The sequence below is a fragment of the Serinus canaria genome, chromosome 2, assembly GCF_022539315.1.
Source record: "Serinus canaria isolate serCan28SL12 chromosome 2, serCan2020, whole genome shotgun sequence".
NCBI classification, from domain to species: Eukaryota; Metazoa; Chordata; class Aves; order Passeriformes; family Fringillidae; genus Serinus; species Serinus canaria.
The window spans coordinates 80,739,659-80,762,133 of record NC_066315.1 but is presented as its reverse complement, the minus strand read 5'-3'; the positions used below and the strand labels follow the sequence as shown (position 1 = coordinate 80,762,133).

Sequence of the window (22,475 nt, the reverse complement as noted above, 5' to 3'; positions counted from 1 at the left end):
CTCTGAGGTCACTACACTGGGCACATTTCATTAGACATAAACTTGCAAGTCTCCTGGCCTAGGGGTGCTTTATTACTGCTGGTCAGCATGTTTTTTTTTCTTCATGAAACACTAGTTTTACTTAGATTCCATGCTTAGCAGAGACTTGAGGTGCTTAGGAAAAGAACCCACCTGTGAGAGGGCATACTTTGTATGTATCGTGCTTTGGTTTTTGGTATCATCCCTTTTGGCCCTCACTGGCTCTTCATAGTACAGTGTTTTGGAGCAGGATGGCAGACCAGCTTGCTAGCAAGGCACTGGTACCCCTGCTAATGATCACTATTGGGCCCCTGCTCCCCTGGTACTGTTTTCATTAATGAGGAAATCAAGAGGATATTAAACTGATTTTGTATTGACTGTCTGAGTAACCCTCTAGATGCTTTTTTTTGTAGATAGCAATACATTATTTAAGCCAAAGGCTGTCAGCAACTACTCCTCAAGTATTGAGGTAACTCACATTAAGAACTCCCACACAGAAACCTGATTTGCTGTTTTGTGTTTATGTACCAGGTCCCAGTTGGTGTGTGAGCTCTCAGGCATCAGTAAGAAACATGATCACAGGGAACAGGGTGATAAAAATATCATCACACGCACAAAAAGCTAAAACTGTGATCTGACAGTGACTTCAGCAATCCTTGTCCCAGTCTCTGCTAGTTGTGATGGATAGGTATGTGCTTGCGCACATGTGCACAGCAGAGAGAGCATGTGAGCCCAGAAACACAAGAACATACACATTTTGTTCAAAACCAGGATACAAACAGCAGGTAGGAAGCCAGAAGGCAGTGGTACAGCAGTTTGTCTTTTCAGCAGGGACTTTTCATTCCCAGACACACACACACACACAAAACTTATTAAAAAACAACAGCCTTGAATCCCACCTGTTATTGGTGTTAGAAAATGTGGAGATGAAACAAATCAAATCCTGACCTGTTCAGCAGCACAAGCCTTCCTGCTTTTCTAAGAAAGCTTTGGGGAAGGCTCCTGGTGTTGGTTAAAACAGCCATATAATATTTAAATGTTATTATCTGTAAGTTTTCCAGGTTGATAACTGGCTGATGTCATCACAGAATTCTTGAAAAAGGACAAGAGTGCAGCTCCTCTGAGGACACTTTTTGATTGTTCAGTTATTTGCTTTGTGTATGTGAGCATTTAAAAATGGAGTGCAAATTTTTAATTGATATTGAGCTCTAGATTAAGTGCATTTGCTGAAGAGATATGGTGGATGAACTTTCCTTTCCTGAAATTTCTATGTGTTTACTGAAGATTTAGGGGTTTGCTGCTTTCTGATTTTGTTTTAACAAGCTCTCCTATGAATTTTAACCATAAAGGCTGGGTAAGATTTTGAGATCTGATTCACATATTTGCCTGTCATAAATGATTGCTAACATGGAGGACTGTGCTCACTTACCTACTGTGTTTTTTCTCAGAAAAATGTTTACCTTAATCTGAAAAATTACCAACATTCCGATAACGTTGTCTGTCCTTAAGTACACACATGAGCCTGCTATAATCACGTTTTTATTGAGGAACTCAGATGACTTGTCAGGAGAAGTCTGAAGGAACCCAGTCACAGATGACCAGAGAGTACACAGGTATCAGGTTTAAAATTCATAACCAGAAACCAGCTTTTGACCAGAAATCAGCTTTTTCAGTTATGGTGGAGAGGAGGATTGCTATGCAGAAAATAATCTCATTACAACTTGGACAGTTCCTGTGAAGACAAAAAAAAAAAAAAAAAAAAAGAAGAAATATTTGATTCCATACCAAGGAAATAATTACAGACATAGATGCACCCATTTGCTCCCAGGGAAGAGGCTTGAAGGAAGACACTTCTGGTATTACCTTACATGATGGCTTTTAATTATGGTATGTTAATTGCTGTATTTTAAGTAAGGAATTCATATCCAAAACCACTTCCAGCAAGCCAAACTGCTAACTTTCCTTTAGTTTCTTGTTTTATGTAAGTGGGAATAGTAGAATTTCCTCTTCAACTTGTGCCCTTCTTCAACACTGTGTATATTAAGAGCAACATTTTACCACTATAAAGTATCTTCTACTCTAATCTGTACCTTAGGAGAAATCCTAACTCAGATTTCATGGGAAAACACAGGCGAAGGTGGGGTTATTGTGGGCATGGACAAGTAATTGACAAGGATTCAAAAAAATTACCTAAGAACATTCTTGAGAAGTTATGAATATTTCTAGGAAATCCATATTTAAGGCCCAATCATGAGATTTGAAAACATTTTTACCCATCTCTGTGGTATGTTGATGGCAAGTTTTACGTCTGTTTTAGTACCAGACACATTTCATGGGATCAAGAAATCCCATAAACATGGTGTTTACTGTAATCATTGACTTGAAGAGCTCTGGGAGAGAAATATACTTGTACACTATGGCACCTGAAAATTATAATGAAGGAAGCTTCAAAGGGAATATAAAACATTAAGTAAGTTTATTTTTCTTTTCTTCTGAACAGACTCCAAATTTATCACTGCAGAACTTGGTGTTCCCTTCCAGGTTAGTGCTGCTTCCACTAGTACAAGAACCAGGCAAACAAAAAGGACGGCTGAGAAGACCACAGATGTGTGACTGAGATCTGATTTTAAGTGTTCTGATTTGGAGAAAACTGTTAGATGAGCACAAAAAGATGAAGTTCAGGTCATGCTGACATTAAATACCTAAATGGGGTAGAAAAAGCCTTATTACCAAAGTTTGAAAAAAGACACAAAATCAAGAAAAAAAAAGGCAGTCAAATAATAAAAATCCGAGTAATGAAGATCAGAAAAGTGATATACTCCCTACTCTCTCCAACTTAGAATCCAATTTGATAAAAGATAATTCATCAAATTAAATGATTTAAAATATTGAAAATCATCACTGGAGATGATAATATGTGATGGGATGTAAGGTGGAAAAACAATCACCACCCATCATCTGAGCTTCTATTTTGTGTCTCAGATGGTCAGTAAAGCATCTTACATTACCTGTGGATAACTAAAAGAGTCAATGAACAGGCTGATAAATTTGACAAGCTGGGAAAAATTTGATAAGCTGTCTGAATAGGTGTACATGCAAACTGAGCTCAACACCAATGGAACAAGGCTGCAGTTTTAACTGGCTTATATCCCTGCACCTGTGTTTCTATGCTCGAGCCACCACAACAATGCTTCCTCTTAAATGTGAGTATCTTTGGCAGCTCTGATGAGAAGTTTTGCTAACAAAGCTGTTTTTGAAGAAGTTAATGGAAAGGAAAAATGATTCCCTATGAAGATTTGTATAGGGATCATTTACTCCCATTATTGCAATAGGCAACAGCATTGTCATGATACCAAACCAAAATGTTTACTCTTGCTAAAAATCTCCAAGCTCTATATCAATTATTTTATCTTGGATGCATCACTATTATATACAATTTTGCCATTGTACAGATTATTTCACAGGGCCATGACAAAAGAAAGCAATTTTGAGCAAAAGAATATAAAAGCAATTTCTTCTGCAGCTTTCCTGTCATCAAAGTTTTATTTAAAAGTTGGGGACTTAAAATTTCCTATCTATTTGAAATTTTATATTTCTTTCACTTTCAGTCAATATCTACTGCTGTAGTTAACGAAAGTGAGAATTCATTCAAAAGTGAGAATTCATTCAAATTATATTTCCATTAGGAAATATATTTGCTGAATCTTTGAATATATTAGAGAATCACACAGAAACACAGAATATGCTTAGGTGGAAGGGATTCATAAAGATTCTCAAAGTCCAAATCCTGGCCCTGTGCAGGACACCCCAGGAGTCACACCATGTCCCTGAGGGCGTTGCCCAAAAGCTTCTTCAACTCTGTCAGTCTTGGCACTAGGACCACTTCCCTAGGGAATCTGCTCCAGTGCTCAACCTCTGGGTGAAAAAATTTTTTCCTGATATCCAGCCTAAACCTCCCTTGACAAAACTTCAGACCATTTCTTGGATCCTGGTTACCACAGAGAAGAGATTGGTGTCTGCCCCTCCTCTCCCCCTCACGAGGGAGTTGTGACTGCAATGAGATCTCCCCTCAGCCTCCTCTTCTCCATGCTGAACAAAGTGCCCTCAGCCACTCCATTCAGCTTCCCTTCAAGGCCCTTCACCATCTCTGTTGCCCTCCTTTGGATGCTCTCTGATAGTTTAATATCTTTCTTATATTGCAGTGAACAAAACTACTTTGTTATTGTTAAGTACACTCCATGATTTTTTCAAATCCAATTCTACTGCTGGATGAGGTTTGTGGATGACTACTTGGGAAAAAAAAAAAAACAAAACCCAAGTGAAAATAACACCTCCCTTCTGCATTCTCAGCCTCTAGGACTGGATTATCGAGTGCTGAAAGTTACACTGAATCTTTCTTTGAAAATTACCATCTCACCTCAGATGAGCATTTCAGTTGAGGAATTGCTATAGTACCTTCAGTTTAAAACCAATTACAGGCAGACTTGTTTTCACTAGAACAGTTTTCATGCAGCCCTTGATATCAGTTTAAAGGTAAAAATTTTTAGCAGATCTCACTACTGGCAAAGAATCTCTTCTTCAAATTAATAAATACTCAGCAAGGTAGAAGCTGTGATCAATTTCCCAGAAGCAGAGAAGGCAAGGGGAAAAGTATGTGAGAAAGTATCCAACCTGGATCCAAAAAGTCAACAGGAGAAAAATGGTTTATCAGTTCCCAGTGCACCTCCCATTGTGCTTTAATTTGCCACATGAAGTAGCCTAAGAGCACGCCATCTCTATGGTGCATTTTCTTTTCTTTCATAAATGGGGAAACTGAAGGGGTAGTGGGTGCACAGGCTGTGAGACTAGCCTGGAGCTAGTCCAAAATCCACAAGTTCAGCACCAGCTCTACAGACCTGCTCCTCTTGCCCTATCCTGCCTGCTAACAAGGATATTTGGTATTGTCAAAATGCCACCTGTATGGTGGGGCTCCCTGCTTGTGAGGGCATTTCCACCCCCTCTGGTTAACCTGATGATGACAGTGTCACCAATGTCACCAGGCAACTTTGCACAAATACCTGCTGCAATCAGACTGCTTTTTCTTGAGCTACTAGCTGACTTGATTATCCAGGAGCTTACAGTCTGGATAGCCTCACCCTTTGCAGTTCCCAAAAAGCCTCTACGTTCCTTTGAGTTTATTGACAAGTTTGCCAAGCCTCCAGTCACGTTCTTCTATGGTTTTGTTTTCACTTCTGCCTACCCTTGCTTCTGCTGGGGCTGAAATTCCTGCCAAACCTCCCAGGTTTGCGTATTTCCCTCTTTGTACCATCCCAGTTAGAGAATGTTGTCGCATGGCAACACAATGCAAAGCCTTCATTTAGTGAGACAGAACAGTCCAGCTAAAGGTTATTTCAGCCACAAACGGGTTCATTTTTGTGGAGAAGAGTAGACAAAAAAAGGGAAAATGTCCACAGATCCCACGATCTTCCTTTATTTGGAAGAATGGCTTTTAAATGAAGTCAAGCAGTATCTTGTTTTATCATTCATTTATTTAGCAAAGAAAGGAATGAATTCAAATACCCCACACAATGAACACATATTATTCCCTGATATCAAGATGCAGATTCGCTTGTGAACAATTTTAAATGAATCTGGTTCTTTACTATTGAAGTCATCTTGTACTGTGCATGGATTTGTGCAGAAGCAATACATTTTGGGCTCAATTCTGTAAACACATTAAAATAAGTAACTTGTTACATATATATATACCATTGATCTTGGTGGGGTTACTTATGTGATGAATAAAATTATATTCAAGAGCCTAGATTATGCCAACCTAGGCATGGAAATTACACTGAAAATTAGAAGCATCTCTCACTAGGCTCACTGCAGTGTTGGTGGAGAGACACAAGCCCTCATCAGGATGTAACTCTGCCCATCTAAGTATGTTTTCCTAGACGAGACATAGACGATGCTGGTGGCAGCTACAGTTAAAATTGGCCAGACGCCTCAAGTAGAGCAAGATAAACTTGGACCAAACTGTTTACAGAATTGATCTCATACAGCAAAGCCATTATGCATACAGTCAACATTAGGAATGTGCTCATGTTGCACCGATTTTATTAAAACTGGTCCCACATTTAAAGAAGTGAATATATTTATTCTATACTTATGAGGAAAAAAATACTGAAGCATTAAATCCTATTAACATTTTACTTACATCTGGGACCTCTTACATTCTTTTCTGGTTTGAACAGCCATATGGTCTGATGCTCTGAGAAATCTCTTCACTCACGTAAGTGCTTCAGTAGCTCTTAATTTGTATGCTGGAGTGGTATTTTCCCAGAGTGTGGTGTGGATCTCTGGTAGAACTAACTAAATGCACAGTACCCTACACCAATGTGAGACTTTAATCAGTACTGCTTAATAGCCTGGAAATCAAAGCCATTTAAACCCCATTCTTTCTTCCGTTCTCTTATGAAATTCCTAATCCTAGTAAAAAATCTCTCTATTAGTTTTAGCCAAACCACACTGCTTCAACATCAGGTGACTGCAAACGGCTGGAAAAGCTTCTACATAGAGTAACTTAAAAGGCCATAAAGATCATCAATCTCAAACCAATGTCCAAGATACATCTCCAAGCATGGGAGTCAATTTTCTAAGCAACCAAGGAACGTATGCTATGGTTCTGACATAGAAAATAAGCACAAAATGTGCACTCAGGCATAGCAGTATTTGAGTTGGCCAATGAGTGTCTGCTCTATACCGTGCAGGATGGGACTGGCAGCCTTGCTTCCTCCTCACTCCATGCAGCAAGGCTACATGGAAACACCTTTACTTATTTTCATTTATCTACCACACTGTTTGCATTCAAAATAGAGAAGCATTTTTAAATTTATGCAATCACTGTAAGCATGGTTACTAATATTAACTAATAGCGTCAGAGGTAATATTATTATTTATTCAAAATAGATCACTTTTTCCAAGTGAAAGATGGAGGATCTCTAAGCGTGGCTTTTGATGAGCAAGGGACTCGATTTTCACTTTCAAAGAAAAGATTAATGCTTTCATAACTAAATTTTATCCTTGAGAAAATCAGAGAGCCCTATTGGCTTAAACAAGGTTTGCAGGAAATGCCCACTTGTTTTATTTTTGACAGAAAAATAAGAGCTTTCAAGAAGAAATTGACATCTTTTAAGAGGGTATTTGGCAGTGCTAGGTTAATTGTTGGACTTGATCTTGGACATCATCCAACCTAAACCATTCTATGAAATCTGCTTTTTCAGCTTTATAGCCTATTTTAGAAAAAATACTAAATAAAGTCAGTTGAAAATTAATGGAGACTGCATTTTGCTTTGCTCCATGTACTAGAAAAAGCTGTACTCAACTACCTGGGTAGCTACACAGAATTCAGAAGGTGAAAATACTGATACAGGCAGTGCATCTGGGGTCCTTTAAATATCTAAAGGCTATAAAACCTGTTGTCTCACAAGCTATCTTGACAAGGAGATCTTGCCATCTAGTTTTTCTCATTTAAGTGCTGTGAAATTTTCATGTTTACCCTGCTCCTTCAGATAGAGTTTTGAATATATTTCTACTTGTGATATAGAACAACTAAATTTAGGAAGCTAAATCATAAAGAAAAATAATTAAAATAATTACTTTCCTGACATGTTGGCATGGAAGCTGCTCAAAGATCTGGAACACCTGAAATACCCCTTCAGGAGAGGGAAGTGTGAGCAGACTGAGCATCTGCTAAATGGACTTCTACCTATGATCATGCAGACTTAACCAAGGGTATTATTAACACCTATATAACACATATCTAACATATGTATTTATCCACGAAAAGAATGAAAAATAGATCACTAGAAAGATAGGTGCACTTCAAAATACTAAAGAGTTAGGAAAAAGAAGATAATTTCAGTAATTTTAATTAAAAATGGTAAAATAAAAATACATAGCTCAAATCTTTTAAAGGTATTGGTCTCAAAACTATTAGTCTAAATATAAAATCCAGAAGCTGGACTAATGTGCTCTTAGTACAGGGGCAGAAAGGAAATCTGTCGCTCATAAGTGTGTATGTACATGTGCTGCTTTTTCTTGGCAGTAGCAACAATATAGGTTTCATCTTATTTAAATATAAAATTTATCTTTTGGCATGAACAGAGTAATTCAAATACCATACTGCTTATGACATGGAGACTTTTTCTTCCCTCTATTTCTTGCAAAGAAAATTTTCTCTTACCCAGGGCAATCAGCTAACTTATTCCTGGGAAACCAAATCTAATGAACAGTAAAAAAATCACAAATTATAGAGACCCAGCATTATTATACTTTCTGGAGATGAGCTGGTGTGAAGGCAAGTGCTTTCATTTGGGTGAGTTAGTAACAGGGACAACTATTCGGCTGGAAAAAAAATAGGTGGCTGATCCTAATTACTTTCATAGATGGTAAATGTGTGTTCATTTTACTGCATAGCACTTTAAAGACCACTTTGAATTTTTTCATTTTTCTGTAGGACAGATTGGAAGCATAGTGCTACATTCAGATCTATCCCCATTCAAAAATGTAGCTCACTGCCATGAGTAGATACAGTATTTACCATTGCTATGGAAGTGTTGATACTTTTTGATTTTTGTTGTGAATCATTATAATATGTACATATTTTTCTCTACTTGTCTATTATACCATAACCTAATTAGCAAGGGCTCTAAACAGAATGGCAACATTTCCACTCTGCTTCTCCTTGCATACCTCCCTAGTATTCTAGTGCAATGGTCTTTGCTTTTAGAAAGAAAATGAAAGCCCAGATTTTTAATCCTTAATATTCACTTAATTTCTTCTCACTAGCTTCTGAGAATAGCAAAACGCTTCCTTGCTACTATATACTCTCTAAAATCTGACTCAAATCCCTGCAATTTTCTTTTTAGTTATACATATAGAATTTCAGATACAAAAATAAAAATGTCATGAATGTGGGTGAAAACAGAAAAGACAAAGAAAAATGGTATAAAACTTTGTGTTTCCTCATCTACCACTACAATAGGAATTAAAACTGATAAATTAAAACTTAAATATGTACATCAATGAAGTCCAACAAGATCATCACTTGAAACACCGTAAGAATGTTCCTCTAGGGGCTGACTGATGCAGGTCAGACATGGCAGCAAGATGAGACAGCCCTTTGCAAATGTTTCTGTATACTCTGAGCCAGCTTTTTTTGTTGGACACATGCATATAAAGTAAAAGTTGAAAAGAAAAAAGCAGATCTATGATTATGCCTACATACCCCCAAGAGCCAGAGATGGCACACAATACACGGTGCAGTTGTACTGCCCTGTGGCCAGCCTGGTGGCCACAGCCATCAGAGACAAGGTGTATGCCATGGGCACACACCAGGGAGAGGAAGCCTGTGGAATGCCACAACGAACCCGGGCGCTGCAGCGAGGCTGGCTTGTTAAAGACACAGAGAAAAACCTCTCAGTGTGCCTCTCCCATCTGCCCTCCTCCCTCAGCCTCCCTGCGGGACATGCCCTTCCACAGCCTCGCAAAAATTAAACTGAGCAAGGTGAAGGCTTTGTGTGACTGGGCTCGGCTTGCAACTGGAAACCACTGACCCCGGAGGTGTCCGGGTTAATTACAAGATTGTATCCCTTGGTACAGCCTTAGTACTTCTCTGCACTCTGAGCAGCTGAACTGCAGTCAGAGTGATTTACAGCCCAGGAAGAGCAGCCTACAGAGCCCAGAGCTGCTGCAGAGGATCGCTAAACCGCCACGTTACTTCTCGTCATCCCCAGCACCTTGTGAGCTCTTTCTGGCAGTGTGAGCTTCAGGAGGCTGCACAGAGGGCTAACAGCAAAGCTCCCTTTTTAAACCCCAAGGAAAAAAAAGATGCCTAAAAAGAGAATTAGATTTGTACTCCTGGGACAGATTTAAGGGGCAACCTTATCATTTCTTTTTAAAACTCCGGAATGACTTAGTCACTTGTTAGAGAAATATGAGTGGAAATTTACGAAACTGAGCGAAGCAATGCAATCCTCATGAGTGGTCCAGCAACACTGAGGGGCTACAGCTGCCCCTGACACTGAAGGCCAACCTTGCATTCTGCAAAGAAAACATCATGTCACAAACAGGCGGTTTGGGCTTTTGGCAGCAATGGGACATTGATGGCTTGGATCGTGCTTGAAATGTCTCTGAACTTCATCTCTGAAGCCTCAATCACATGAGCACTTGAGTAGCACAGGCCTTGGGACTGGGGAGTTACAGGAGGCCAGAAAATACACAAGCCCATTAGTACTCATCATAATTATTGAAATCTGTAAAATAGGTATTAGAATAAGTCTTTGCAGTAAGATGTGGATTGAAGTATTTGTTTCTCTCCTCTAGAATCAGGTTGTTTTTGTTAAATGCCTGGGAAGAGAAAGAGAAAAAAAGAAATCAGAAAATGAAAAGGACATAGGAAAGGTAACCACCAAGTGCTCTTTCACCAAGGCAGTTTTTGTGGCACATATCTGTGTATATAAGCCAGTCAAAAATGCATTGAGAGATACAGAAACTTGCATTTGCAAGAAGTATCTTCTCACGCAATAACATTCCTAGAGAAAGTAATTCTACTTAATAAAGCCAGGCATTTTCCCCTATGATATTACAAAACTAATTTTCTGATTCTGTGAATATTTTTAGTCATATACATGCAGTCCTTCCTATTAGAATGAGTCACTATCTTTTTACTAAATAAGTATTATTTTCTCTTTACTGTCTTAATTCCCTGATTTTCAAGTGGCAGAAATGTCTGAAGGCCTTAAAAGCATAAAACCTGTTTTTAAAAAAAGTATTATGGGTATTTAAAATACGAATTTTCAAAGAACAGGGTTTTTTCTTGTTTCTGTAGCTATCTAGAAAGATGATATGGAATTTCAAAAAGCTTTAAATTAGGTACATATTCCACTGTCTAGGAGACCCACACTTTTCTTGATGCTTTTAATAATTTTCATTAAAATGTCTTTAATTAGAAAGAAAAATGCAGAAATTAAGAACTGGATTATCCAGCTAGGATTTAAGAAAAATCCTCATTTACAAAAAAGCTTTGCAGCTGCATGAATAAACTTTGTAATCTGAAGATACTGAACTAGGTATTTTCAAAATGCACATCCTTCCTTTATCTAGTGGATCTGAAAAGCAGTGTTATTTTAAAAGGTCACAAAAAGAGAAAAGCAATTTGGGAATAATGATGAAATAGTATGGATATCATTATAGACTCTCAGTATATCTGTACTGCTTTTTCACAGTGTACTTTGGCTATAAACAGTAGCTGAGAGTCTGGCCCCGAATATATCAGGTACCAGGTACATCTCCCATACAGAGACATAGTGCAGGAAGATGAACAGTGCCCTTGAAACTGCATCATCAGAGCCAAAGGAATTTCTTCAGTAGATGCCATGGTAAATAGCTCTATTTACCTCTTGAACAAACCACTGGGGAACACAATTAGGAAAAAAATCCCACAAAACAACTTGAGTGATTTGCTTTTTTTCCCAGCAGAACCTGCTATATAAATTATACACACATGCAAAATCCAGCTTCCTGCCTAATAGGGATTGACAATTGAAAGGATCTGCAATTACAATACCTCAAGTGAAATCTACTTTTGTCATTAACAATCAGCAAAAGTTGAGCCCAAATGCAACTGCGGAAAAGAAGCCAGGAGAATTCTTTTGACAGGGGAGAAATGTCGTCTAGGTGCATTGAGTAGCTGCCAGCTCTCTGCTCACCTTGATGGCCTCTACAGAGTCATATTTGTCCAGTTTGTTGATGTGGTTGGTGATGCTGGTGTTGAGTGGAGCGGGGGACACCGGGTGGATGACAGTGGCGTCGTGGGACTGCTGCTGGTACCGCTGGCAGTACGTGTAAACAAGCAGGGTGAGAAGGCAACCGAGGATTGAGCTACTCAATCCCACGGCGATCATGTGGAACATGTTGAACTCTGCAGAGCAGAGAGAAGAAGGCAATCTTAATTTTGAGGCAGTAGCAGTAAAAGCTTCAGCTCAGGGAAAAATGTAGACAAGTGTTTGATTCAAATAAGGATAAGGGAATTTTCATGTGTTTCCCTGAAACATCTCAATTGTGATGGTTTATCCTTAGAGTAGTAAATTCATTTTACCTCCCTGAAGGGACCATTATAAGAATCCTAGATACCCATACATCTCTTTAAGTAGAGATCATTGAAAGACGCTTAAATAAGTTCAGAATGCAAATAAAAGGAAAAATAATTGCATTCCATATGTTTGAATAGTTCAAGGGGTTTTTTTTTTCAGACTGTATAACAGAGTCTTGTTATGTATAAATTATGTATATAGAATACATAAATAGCTTTTTTCTTTCAGTGAACTACAGTATCACCTCCTCTGCTGCTATTACAGTTTTTTCTCTTATACATAGTGACTCGTGGCAGAACTGAAGAAATCCTGATATCATAGAACCCTGTTCCTGCATTCTAAAAACATTTTCCAAATCCCTTTTACTGGATGCATATCCCAGAAGCAGCAGCAGATGTTTTTTCCATCCCTGCTTTAATTCTTGCTGGTCATCATTCATTTTGTATCTTGTCCAGTTTGTTTCCTTCTCCAGCTCTTGGAACTTTTTCTTTATTTAAGAGAGAGTAAGGAAGAAATGGTCGCATTCTAGGGGGAAATGGGAAGTGGTCAGAGACAGACTCTTTGAATCTCGATACACCTTTAAGCAGGGCAGCCAGAGAATGCAAAGTCAACACCTCAGAGCCCAGCACCCTCTATCTGCTCTGCTCTTCACAGGCACAATGGCATCAGACCATGGGAAACCCTCTCCTCCTACGCAAGGATTAAAACCAAGAGGAAGCCCATTGCTGCATGAAACTGTAGGAGGGAACTTGAAACGCAATCATCCCCTGATGTTACTGAACAGAGATACCAGATCAGATATGGAACCAGTAGGATTTGCTCAAAATAAACAAACTGGACTGCTTTCCATTGTTATTTCGAACTGAAGCTGTGCTTTTTGATTTATTTTAGGGGAGAAGCATCACTGAGAAGCTCATGTTGGAAATTCCAGCATAGCATGACTGAAATTTGTTATTGCCTAAATGTACAAATGAAGGATTTTAAACTGATATACTGGTGCTAGTCTTTAAAACATCTCTAAGATCTTTTTCACTGTGATACAGAAAAATGAGCCAGTACATGGGGCTCATTTTTTGTTAAACCTAAGGTTTACAAAACCTTTACATGCCTACTGGGTACTTAGAAACACAAACTAATATTTAGGTGACTCAGTTGACTGTGTCAATGTACCAATCTATCACTAAAATATCCTTCTACACCTTTTTGAGGGTTTCCCAGTGTTGTAGAACTTGGCAAAATGTTTTCAGAGCACCACTGCTAATTAGAAAAAAATCAAAAGACGTTATCTTGGCTCTCATAACAAGTTACCATATGCACAAGTACCCTTTCATAACCTCTGTTTTGTCATTGCCCTTTATTAGGTTAAAAATGCAGCTTATCTGTGCTTGGAAGAATACTAGGACTGGCCAGAGCTATTACCATGACGACACAGACTAAGCGTGATAGCTCAGCACAAAAAAAAAAAAAAGAAGTTCATTTTCCTTCTTCTTTCTTCTTATTCTTCTTATTGTTTAGTGGTTTTAAAAGTTTTTCCTTTCAATATCTATTTTTCTAGCATCACGACTCTCCAGAATGGAACCTTTGATTTACTTTTCAGTTCTGTGTCTGGCAACAAAGCTGAAAATGAGTCCCAGATCGAGTCTGGGCTATGAAATTCGTTAGCAGGCTGGTTTTCTGCTGTTTATTTGGAGTCTAAAAGAGGTTTGTGCACTTGTTATCCTGAAAAAGGCGGAGCAACAAATTTACAAATTTTGACCTTCTGGTAACTAGATTATTATAGATATTTCTTTTTGAGTACAAGGGTGACTGCCACATTGACAAAGAAGAAAATAAAAACATCTAATAATGCATGTTCTACTCTCAAAGGTCACCAATGACAGATGGATATTTAATGAGAAATCCTGTAGTAACTACATTTTTCAGTACAAATAACTACTTTTTTTCTGTACAAGTGTAAATAATGAGAATGCAGCATTTAGAAGGTAGAATAATACTAATAAGGGAGTGCAAAAGGTGAAACAAAAGCAAAAAATGGAGAATGGACATTTCAGCATTTAAAAGACATCCCAAGCTGAAAAGCTTACCGCCACATCGTTTCTCTTCTATGCTGCTGGATCGTGCCACAGATATTTCTAGAAAAATAAATAAACCACTTAGGCCAAGGAGAAAAAATATTACAGAGAACTTCTAGTTAGATTAACACAGAAAAGATTTAAAAAATCATTCTATTACATCTACTTCAATTCAAAGTAAAAAATATTTTTACTATGTGGTAGAATGAATGGAAAGGACCTATGACATCTTCAGGCTCTTTAGTTTCCCAAGCAAAAGCAACAACTTATTTTTAATTCTTGCCTTAAAACATCTCTGGAATAAAAAAGATGAAATGTAGATGGAAACATTCTTTGTGGAGTTTAAGCTTGTGGAGAAAGAGTTGATTTACTGAAGTAAAATTAAACTACAGTTTAATTACCTTGCATTCAAATGTGCTCATTACTTCTAGAAGTCGCATCTAGCGCTAATGCGAAAAGTGGGAATTTATACATCTTCAAAAAAGGCAACTGCTAATTTAGTAGGTCTCAGTAGTAAACTAATAAAATGCAATTCCATCCTGTATCCTTATCATTTTTACTTTGAAAATATAGAATAAAATCTGTAGGCAAACAAGCTTTTCCACTCCTTACTTCCAGACCATGGATTCTATGAAGGGAAGTTCTGCCTTACAAATCAGTCTCTCGAACCTCTCTGAAAAGGTTAAGGATAATTTGTATACAAGCAGGGTAGCTGACACAGTATACCCTGACTTCAAAAAAGCAGAATTTTATAATGTTTTTCCAAGAAAAAAATGAAGTGAGGGAGAAGATACAGAAATGGGCTACTACTATGTGCCCAGTTCTTACAACAGAGGAAGGCTGCCACTTCTGCAGGGATTGGTCATTTCAGCCAAGAGCTAGGTAGAAACCCCTCAGTTAGAGGACCTGGATGAGAAAAGCAAGCCAAGTGAGCCAGAGAAAGCAAGCTCGATTCACTAAGGTGGGAGTAATGGCATGACCTTATCTGCTGTGTTACTGGAAATGTGAGAAGGAGCAGCAAACCAGAAGGGCAAGAGACATGGTGGCTTGTTTCAGATTCTGAAAATGCCTACCTTCCAAAATGAGATGTAGAGCTTACATTGGATTAAGCTGCAGATTCACAGAATATGGATATTAATAGACCTTCAAAAGCCTTAGGAAAGGGAAAATACAATGTGGGCGGTTTTGCTTTCATACTGATATTTTTCACATTGGTTTTAGAAGAAAATACTATTTCGGAGTTAAAGCATTATGCACCATCCATAAAAACAAACTTTGCTGATGTCTTTGTTACATTGTACTATGGTTTACTGCATAGTCACTCAAAGAAAAGGTTGCAGCACTGAATAAACACAGCTACATTTCAAATGATACATTAAAATGTAAATTTTTCTGTCTGTGAAAAGACCCCTGGCTATTTTTAATGTACACAGAGAGAAAGTCGACTGTTAACAGCAGTGCATTGTGACCATCCATACTGTTGTGTGGATTTAAATGACTCCTGTGATTTGAAAACAAAAGTAGAGTCATGAGTTTCAACTAATACTATAGAATAATACACAGTGTGACTATTCATCAGGTACTTAGCAGTCATGAGAGATAAGGACTGGAAGCAAAGCTAATAGTATTTACCTGTCTGAGCAATTATCAACGGAAGGGACTGTCTGAAATTATTTCCAGATTTACAACCACAGCACCCATTTTGTACCTGCAAACCACAAAACTTACAGCAACGTTTCTTTAATAATCCGAGTCCCAAAACAACTTAAAATAAAAACCAAACTATTTCTCTTTGCTATCTGTACTCATCCCCTGCTACCAAGTAGAATGGGAGAGACCTGCAAAATGCTGTGACATACCAAGGCAGTGGCTCTGGGTGCCATGATACAGATTTTTGTGTAGACACCAGACCTGCACAGACACATTGTCTCTACACAGTGGACCAACATCCTTGTGCTGACTAAAGGCAAGTTCTGCTCCAGCTCATGGATCTGCACAGTGCAGCCTGGAACAGCGCTGTGCCTCAGCCCTGAAACATGGAGAGATTTCACTAATCCTTCAAGGAGCTGGCTGATCTGATCTCACCTGGTATGAAGTTGGAGTCTGCAGCACAGGCTCGGCTCTCCGTGGTGTTGCCCGTGCACTGGCTGCCCACAGGAAACAAAAGGATGCACTGCCGTGCGCGGGTCTGGAAGCCGGACGAGTCGCAGTCGGACCACTCGGACCACTCGGACCAGCTGTCTGCAACAGGCAGAGAGGGACACACACACAGATACTGTGATTGAGGAGTGCACGACCACTGAGTGAGAGAGAAATAGCTTGTATGTCTGAGTTAGGACAGAAATCCTCCTCCCCAGATACCCTCATCTAGCAGAGGGCAGCCCCTTCAGTCCGATCAAACAAAGGCAGTTTGGCTTTGGCCAAAATGAGAGTGTGATGGTAAATTTGCCACTGACATCTCATGGTTTTGGCTTCTGCCATGGCCTTTGTGTATGGACATGAGAAACTGGAGGATATTGTGGGGGTGACTGAAAGAGTGACAGCTGTGGAATTAATTCCAGTCTAGGTCAGTCTAGGTGGACAAGCACACTGCATTTTTTATGTACTTGACCAGTAGCAATGAGAACTATGAGTATTCCATTCTGAAACAGGATGTGTATTTAACCCCAAAACAGAAGCATCTTGAAGATTTTTTTAAAGTTTTCTTTTTTAGCTTTTCCTATTTCAGGTTCATTTCTTGGCTGTAGATTCTCATCTTCTCTTCCCCATTCAGTTTGTCACCTTCTATTTCTTTTCTATATTTCTTCCTCTCCTTATGTACCTTTGATTAAGATATTTTTATTTCATGCCTGTGTGACCTCAGATACTTTCCTTAAATGAAGTGAATTGATCTCATTCCCATGAGGTGGTGTGAGTTCACTGCACTCAGCATTCTTACAACTCAAGGCCAATTCTTGCCTTCACAGGACTCCTCTGAGTTTGGCAAATATAGGAAAGACAGAGCTCAGGTAAACTTCCTTTCTTCTGTCAGCTTGCCCACAGAGATAAGCTTTATGGTTTTGACATGGAATAAATAGTGTCCTACTATTCCAAACCAAACTTATTTCTACTTCAAAATTTTAAGTGATTTTATGCCAATATGAAGCAAATTTACAAAATCTCATTTTGGCTCAAATAAAAACTGTATTTTCTAATTTTGATTCAAGTTAGATTGAAGAACATTACAATTAGTGAATTAGTGAAGCTTTTATACACTATTAGTCAGGTGGAAAGCCAAGGAAGTTTTACAGTCTTTGGGGCCCCTTCCAATATCTTTTATAATTCCAGAATACAAGGTTCACATTTACTCATTACTTTCCCCTTGTTCACAGGGGAGAGAGGTTAAAACTCTCAGTCATCTAAAGTATAACAGACTGCAGGAGAAATATCTGAGACTGCAGTCTTGAAAAATGCCAAGCAATATCTGTTGTTTATTAAACAGATTTACCCATCAGGTCAGGTAAGAACTAGGATATTGATATTTAATGAACAATCGGTAACTGTCTTGATGAGGCCTTCTTTGAACAACAGGAAAAATACCTTGATTCAGTCAGCTAGTAAGTTCTTGTCATTGTGAGTAGCAGAAATAGTCAGGTCTGCCCTTTGGCTTTCCTGTTTCTTAGGAAAGGTCCTGGGAGGGGCTCATTTGCAGAGTGGGTACTAGGAGCACAGAGGCAGATGCCAAAATGTAGTTCAATGCTAATTCAGGGGGCTAGGAGAGCTGAGGTAGGGGTCAAGCAAATGGACAGGCTTCTTCCTGCTTACTTAGTGTGGCACATCCAGGAGCTGCTGTTATCACCTCCGGTGTCAGCTGCTGGATCTAAGTAAAATAAGTATATGGATCTTTACCCTAAATATTCAGTAACAATAAAGCCCTGTTCATTCAAGCTTAAAGGAATGTTGCCCATTACAAGTCTTGGCCCAGTTCTCACTGGTGACAGAGAACATACTTAAGCCAGAGCCAAGATTCTTGTCCAGTCCTGGTATAATTGGAATATATGCAGCAGGTGCCAAAAACTTGTGGGTATCCTAAATGCATCTTGTGGCTGGTGCACTCTGCAGCCCCAACTTGTCCAACGTGCTTTTGACCTGCCAGACTCTTTGCTGAAGGAGCTGCACTCCATGATGAAATAGGAACTTCAGAGTACACAGGGATCATGCTAAGTCCTATATGAGTGACTGGGCAAGGTTACTGCTTTGTCCTGCTCCTTAGGGGACCCATAAAGGAACTGTGTGAGTCCTGCAGTGCACCAGACACTACAGGACAGGTAGTCTGGGTCTGGTGCTGAGCTGATCAGCTTCATCTGGCACACAGAATCACAGAGGAGGAGAGGGGCACACCAGGGCAAGCATGAAACAGAGGGTCAGATCTGCAATGGTGTGTCCTCACACCAAACCTGTGGTTTGAGGAGGTAGCTGGGAGCTCAGAGAGCTGCAGGGAAGCAAGGCACCCAAGACTAACAGATGCATAACTTCAAATTGTCCGATGTGCCATCCCTGGAAAGGTGATCCCACAGCTTTTGCATGTTTTTGTATTGACTCAGCTATCTTGCCTCATTCCTTTGATTTCTGTATCTTCAAAGTATCTGAGGCTCCCTTGCTCCTCAGCCAGGCTCCTGAACTTGCTCCTCAGTTCTGTGCACAAGTCATGAGAATGTAAAAGAGAGGGTCGACTAGAGAGGTGTTTAACCTGCTGAATTGCTTTTCACTCTAACATGGCAAGGCTTAATCATGACATGTCACATCTTCTTCCTGCAGACCCTTGGCTGGCCTTTGGTGCCAGGTTAAGATACAGCAGTTCCTAAAAGACTCCTTGGTGAAAGCAGCACTGCAGAAAGATCAGATCAATCAATGTAACATTTAAATCTCTTTCCTGCAGTATTACACCACCATTTCTAAATGCTCAGCTGCTTTGTCCATTATTTGTATGTGCATGTTGCCAATCCAAGGACAGAATGTATTTTCACCTCTTAGAAAAGCAGCAAATACTTAAGGTATAAAATACTGTTTTATGCAACATATTGCAGACATACTGCAACTGGTTACACTAAATAATAATAAGCTACTACTGATCATTACTGCAGTGCTTCCTTTCATATTGCTGTGATTGCATTTGAGTAAATTTAAATAAAAACTACAAACTCAATGGCAGAGCTTTTAAAACGAAAGATGAAAAATTGATGTGTTTTGCAGACACAAGCCTGTGACTTTCTTTTAAGTGCATACTTGAATACTTTCAGTTGGATTTTCCATTAAATCTCTATATCCTCAACAAATCCTTAGTATCAGGATTCCAGAAACTTTCACTTGCTGCTAGTTTTGTTTGGAAAAAGAAAAAAAGGAGTATTTAAAATGCCAAGAAATCTTTGCTCTTGTCACAACTTAGGAAATGTTATAAATCATTTCCATTTTTTGCATATTCATTTCTGTGCTGGAAGGTTGCTCTTAGATTCCAAGTGTCATTACTATTCTCTTACACTGAGCACGTCACTCAAGCAGAGAATGTCAGCAATGGTGCTTTCAGATCTGCACAAGGACTAACCCTCTTCCCCTGGTCCTTATTCCAAGAAAATGGCTCTGCAGGTGTTCAGGTATCTGTCCAACTTGATCTATGAAGCACTGGGGTTATTTTTGACCCATACCCATGTGAAATAAGAGCAGTAAAAAGCAGTTTTGAAATCTATATTGTAAACATGAGGCAAGGGCCATTCTGACAGCTAGTGGATGATTGCTGTTTCAAAAACCTACAGCAAATTTTCAGTGAGATTGAAATATCAATAAAATATTACAGAATGTGAAAAATACATCTTAAGCCTCTGAAATGTTTTTGTTTTATAAGGGTTTCCAATTTCTTGAACCAAAATGAATGAAATCAACCTCCTCCTCCAATCTGCATCTGCTCCAAAATTTGGGTCACAAGCAGGTCAAAATAAGATGAAGACATTATTTATGAATGTTTGCAAACTGTCATTTATAGGAAAATGGTGGTAGAAAATAAATGCACAGAAAGAAAAATGGCTACAATACCAGCACAATGAACACTCCAGCTCTGACCTTTCAAAGATGCCTTAAAGGATTTCAAGGCAGCTATGTGACTTCTGCATACAAATGTACAATATTTGTCTCAAAAAATCAAATTATTTCTATGCTTGGCTTTTTTTTTTTTTAAACCCAATTTGAGTTTTTTTAAACGCAATCTGCTTTAATTTTGACAAAGTAGGTACTTTTATTCTGCTGGAAGATATGTAGTGCACAGAGAAGGAAAGAATCATAACAAGTAATATGATCTATTCAAGTCTGTCATACAGTGGCTTTTGCCCTTGCATGCATAGCCTCATCATATGAGCAGAAAACTTTTGTTATGAGGTCTAGGACCTCTAAGTGAAACAAATAATACCATAAGGCCCCAGAGCTCCTTCTTTCCTTTTGCTGTTGCCTGTAATCCACTAATCAGCAATAAATGAAAGTTTATGTGGTTTTAATCTCAATTTCTCACATAAATTTCATTTTAAAAAAATTACTTTCCTTTAATATGAGTCAAAAGGCAGAGTCAAAGTTACAGAAATAGACATGATCCATAATATCATACAACTAGCAGGAGTGCTGAGACATTTAATCTACTTAGCACTCCACAGACATTTAAAAAGATCAGGTCTTTGTTCCTTAACATTCAAAGTTGAAGGAGGAGTTTTATAAAGACCATGAAAATTTTCTTTGTGTTTTATATTAAAACAGGCCAAATATTATCTACTTGAAGGATTTGATATCACCTGATGTGATAACACATGTTGAATATTAACCTCAGCAATTTGCTTGCTGTGAATGTTTGGTGTTGTAACAAAAGCACTTCTTTGTGATATTTTTAGTAAAATCTCATAAACCATTTGCATGGTCCACTTCAAATATTACACAACTTTGCTTAATCTAGATTCAGATATAGCAACTTAGATTTTAATTTTTAAAGAGGGAGGAAGGAGGTAGTCTCCTGTAGAACACATTCTGCTAGTACTTGATTTACTGTAGCATTGTAGCATGTAAGGGCTGATTGTGCACTTAATAAGGGAGAGAAATTATTTGCTTCTGAATAATAGATCAAGGGCATTATGTTGGCTAACTGGGAATGGCTTACTCTGAGGCACATAAAGAGCAAGATGGATGGGTACCTGGACATGGCTGTGTGTTGCAGAGTGCTTCCTCCGTGTGCAGGCCAAGGCAGATATCCCCTCCGTAGGCTGGGGCTGGGTTTGTGCAGGAGCGCGTTCTCATGTAATGCCCCCCTCCACACGTTGCTGAGCACTTTGACCAGGATGACCAACAAGACCAGCCTCCATCCACTGCAAAGACAAAGAATACTGTGTTTTTCCAAGCTGATGTGAGACATGACATAATCATCTTTCTCATATTCTGTGGATCTAATTCATGGCCTACTGAACTTATTGGATATTTTTAGCTGTCACTGAACATAGTTCCCACAAATTTAATCACGATGCAATTTAATTTAAACAGGCCCTGGTATGCTGGAAAAGTCTAACAAAATTACTCATAAATTAAAGACAATTTTAGGGGGTATCATAATATCTTTAAGGGCAAAAATCTTTTCTTTTTCCTTTCCTCAGTTTTGAGGAAACAAAATACCAAAGCCTGTTTAGCAGAAATATCGTAAGCTCAGAGTAGTTTTTTATTGGTATAAATAAAACCTAGACAAATAATAGCAACAGAAGGATGGAGGAATCCAGAATTTGTTTCTCAGCACAGGTGGATTGCCCTAACCCTACAACCCATTTCAAATGATCTAACACAGTTGTAGGATTTGATGGGCCAATATAACATTACACTCTTAACACAGCTATACCATAGATGTCAGAAGCAGAACAATGGCAGAAGCTTAAGAAAGCAACACCTACTGACAAGAAGGAGTTGCCACTTAAAGTTTATAAAACAAATTTTTGAAGAATAAATGTTATTATTTGCCTTCTCCTCCCTACTCTCTTTTGCATTTACTAATCCAAGTATGTCAAAATATTCTCCAGCCAGAGTTTTCACAATATGCTTCTGAAATGTAGGCTGGATTTCATGGGAGACCCACTTGTCATATGGTTTATAACACACATGGCCACTAGACAAGATTTAAATGAAAGTTCACCTCATTGCCTGCACCAGTCTGGCTCCTTTGAGCCCCTGTTCTTAAAGCTACTGCTTCAGGATGTGT

General features: G+C 38.7%; 1 protein-coding gene across 6 annotated transcripts in view; it reads right to left on the bottom strand.

Annotated features, from left to right (window-relative positions):
• Window positions 1-5,526: 5,526 nt before the first annotated feature.
• The window catches only part of SEMA5A (semaphorin 5A), a 314,081-nt gene continuing 297,132 nt past the window's right edge, over window positions 5,527-22,475 (bottom strand). For all 6 annotated transcript variants that reach the window (XM_030230394.2, XM_030230426.2, XM_018907145.3 and 3 more), the window contains 5 exons: window positions 21,430-21,600; window positions 16,313-16,468; window positions 14,240-14,287; window positions 11,772-11,983; window positions 5,527-10,410 (listed from right to left, as the gene is read on the bottom strand). In XM_030230394.2, coding sequence (XP_030086254.1) covers window positions 10,291-10,410; window positions 11,772-11,983; window positions 14,240-14,287; window positions 16,313-16,468; window positions 21,430-21,600 — 707 coding nt within the window. In that variant the 3' untranslated portion in view covers window positions 5,527-10,290. The remainder of the gene's footprint in view (window positions 10,411-11,771; window positions 11,984-14,239; window positions 14,288-16,312; window positions 16,469-21,429; window positions 21,601-22,475) is intronic.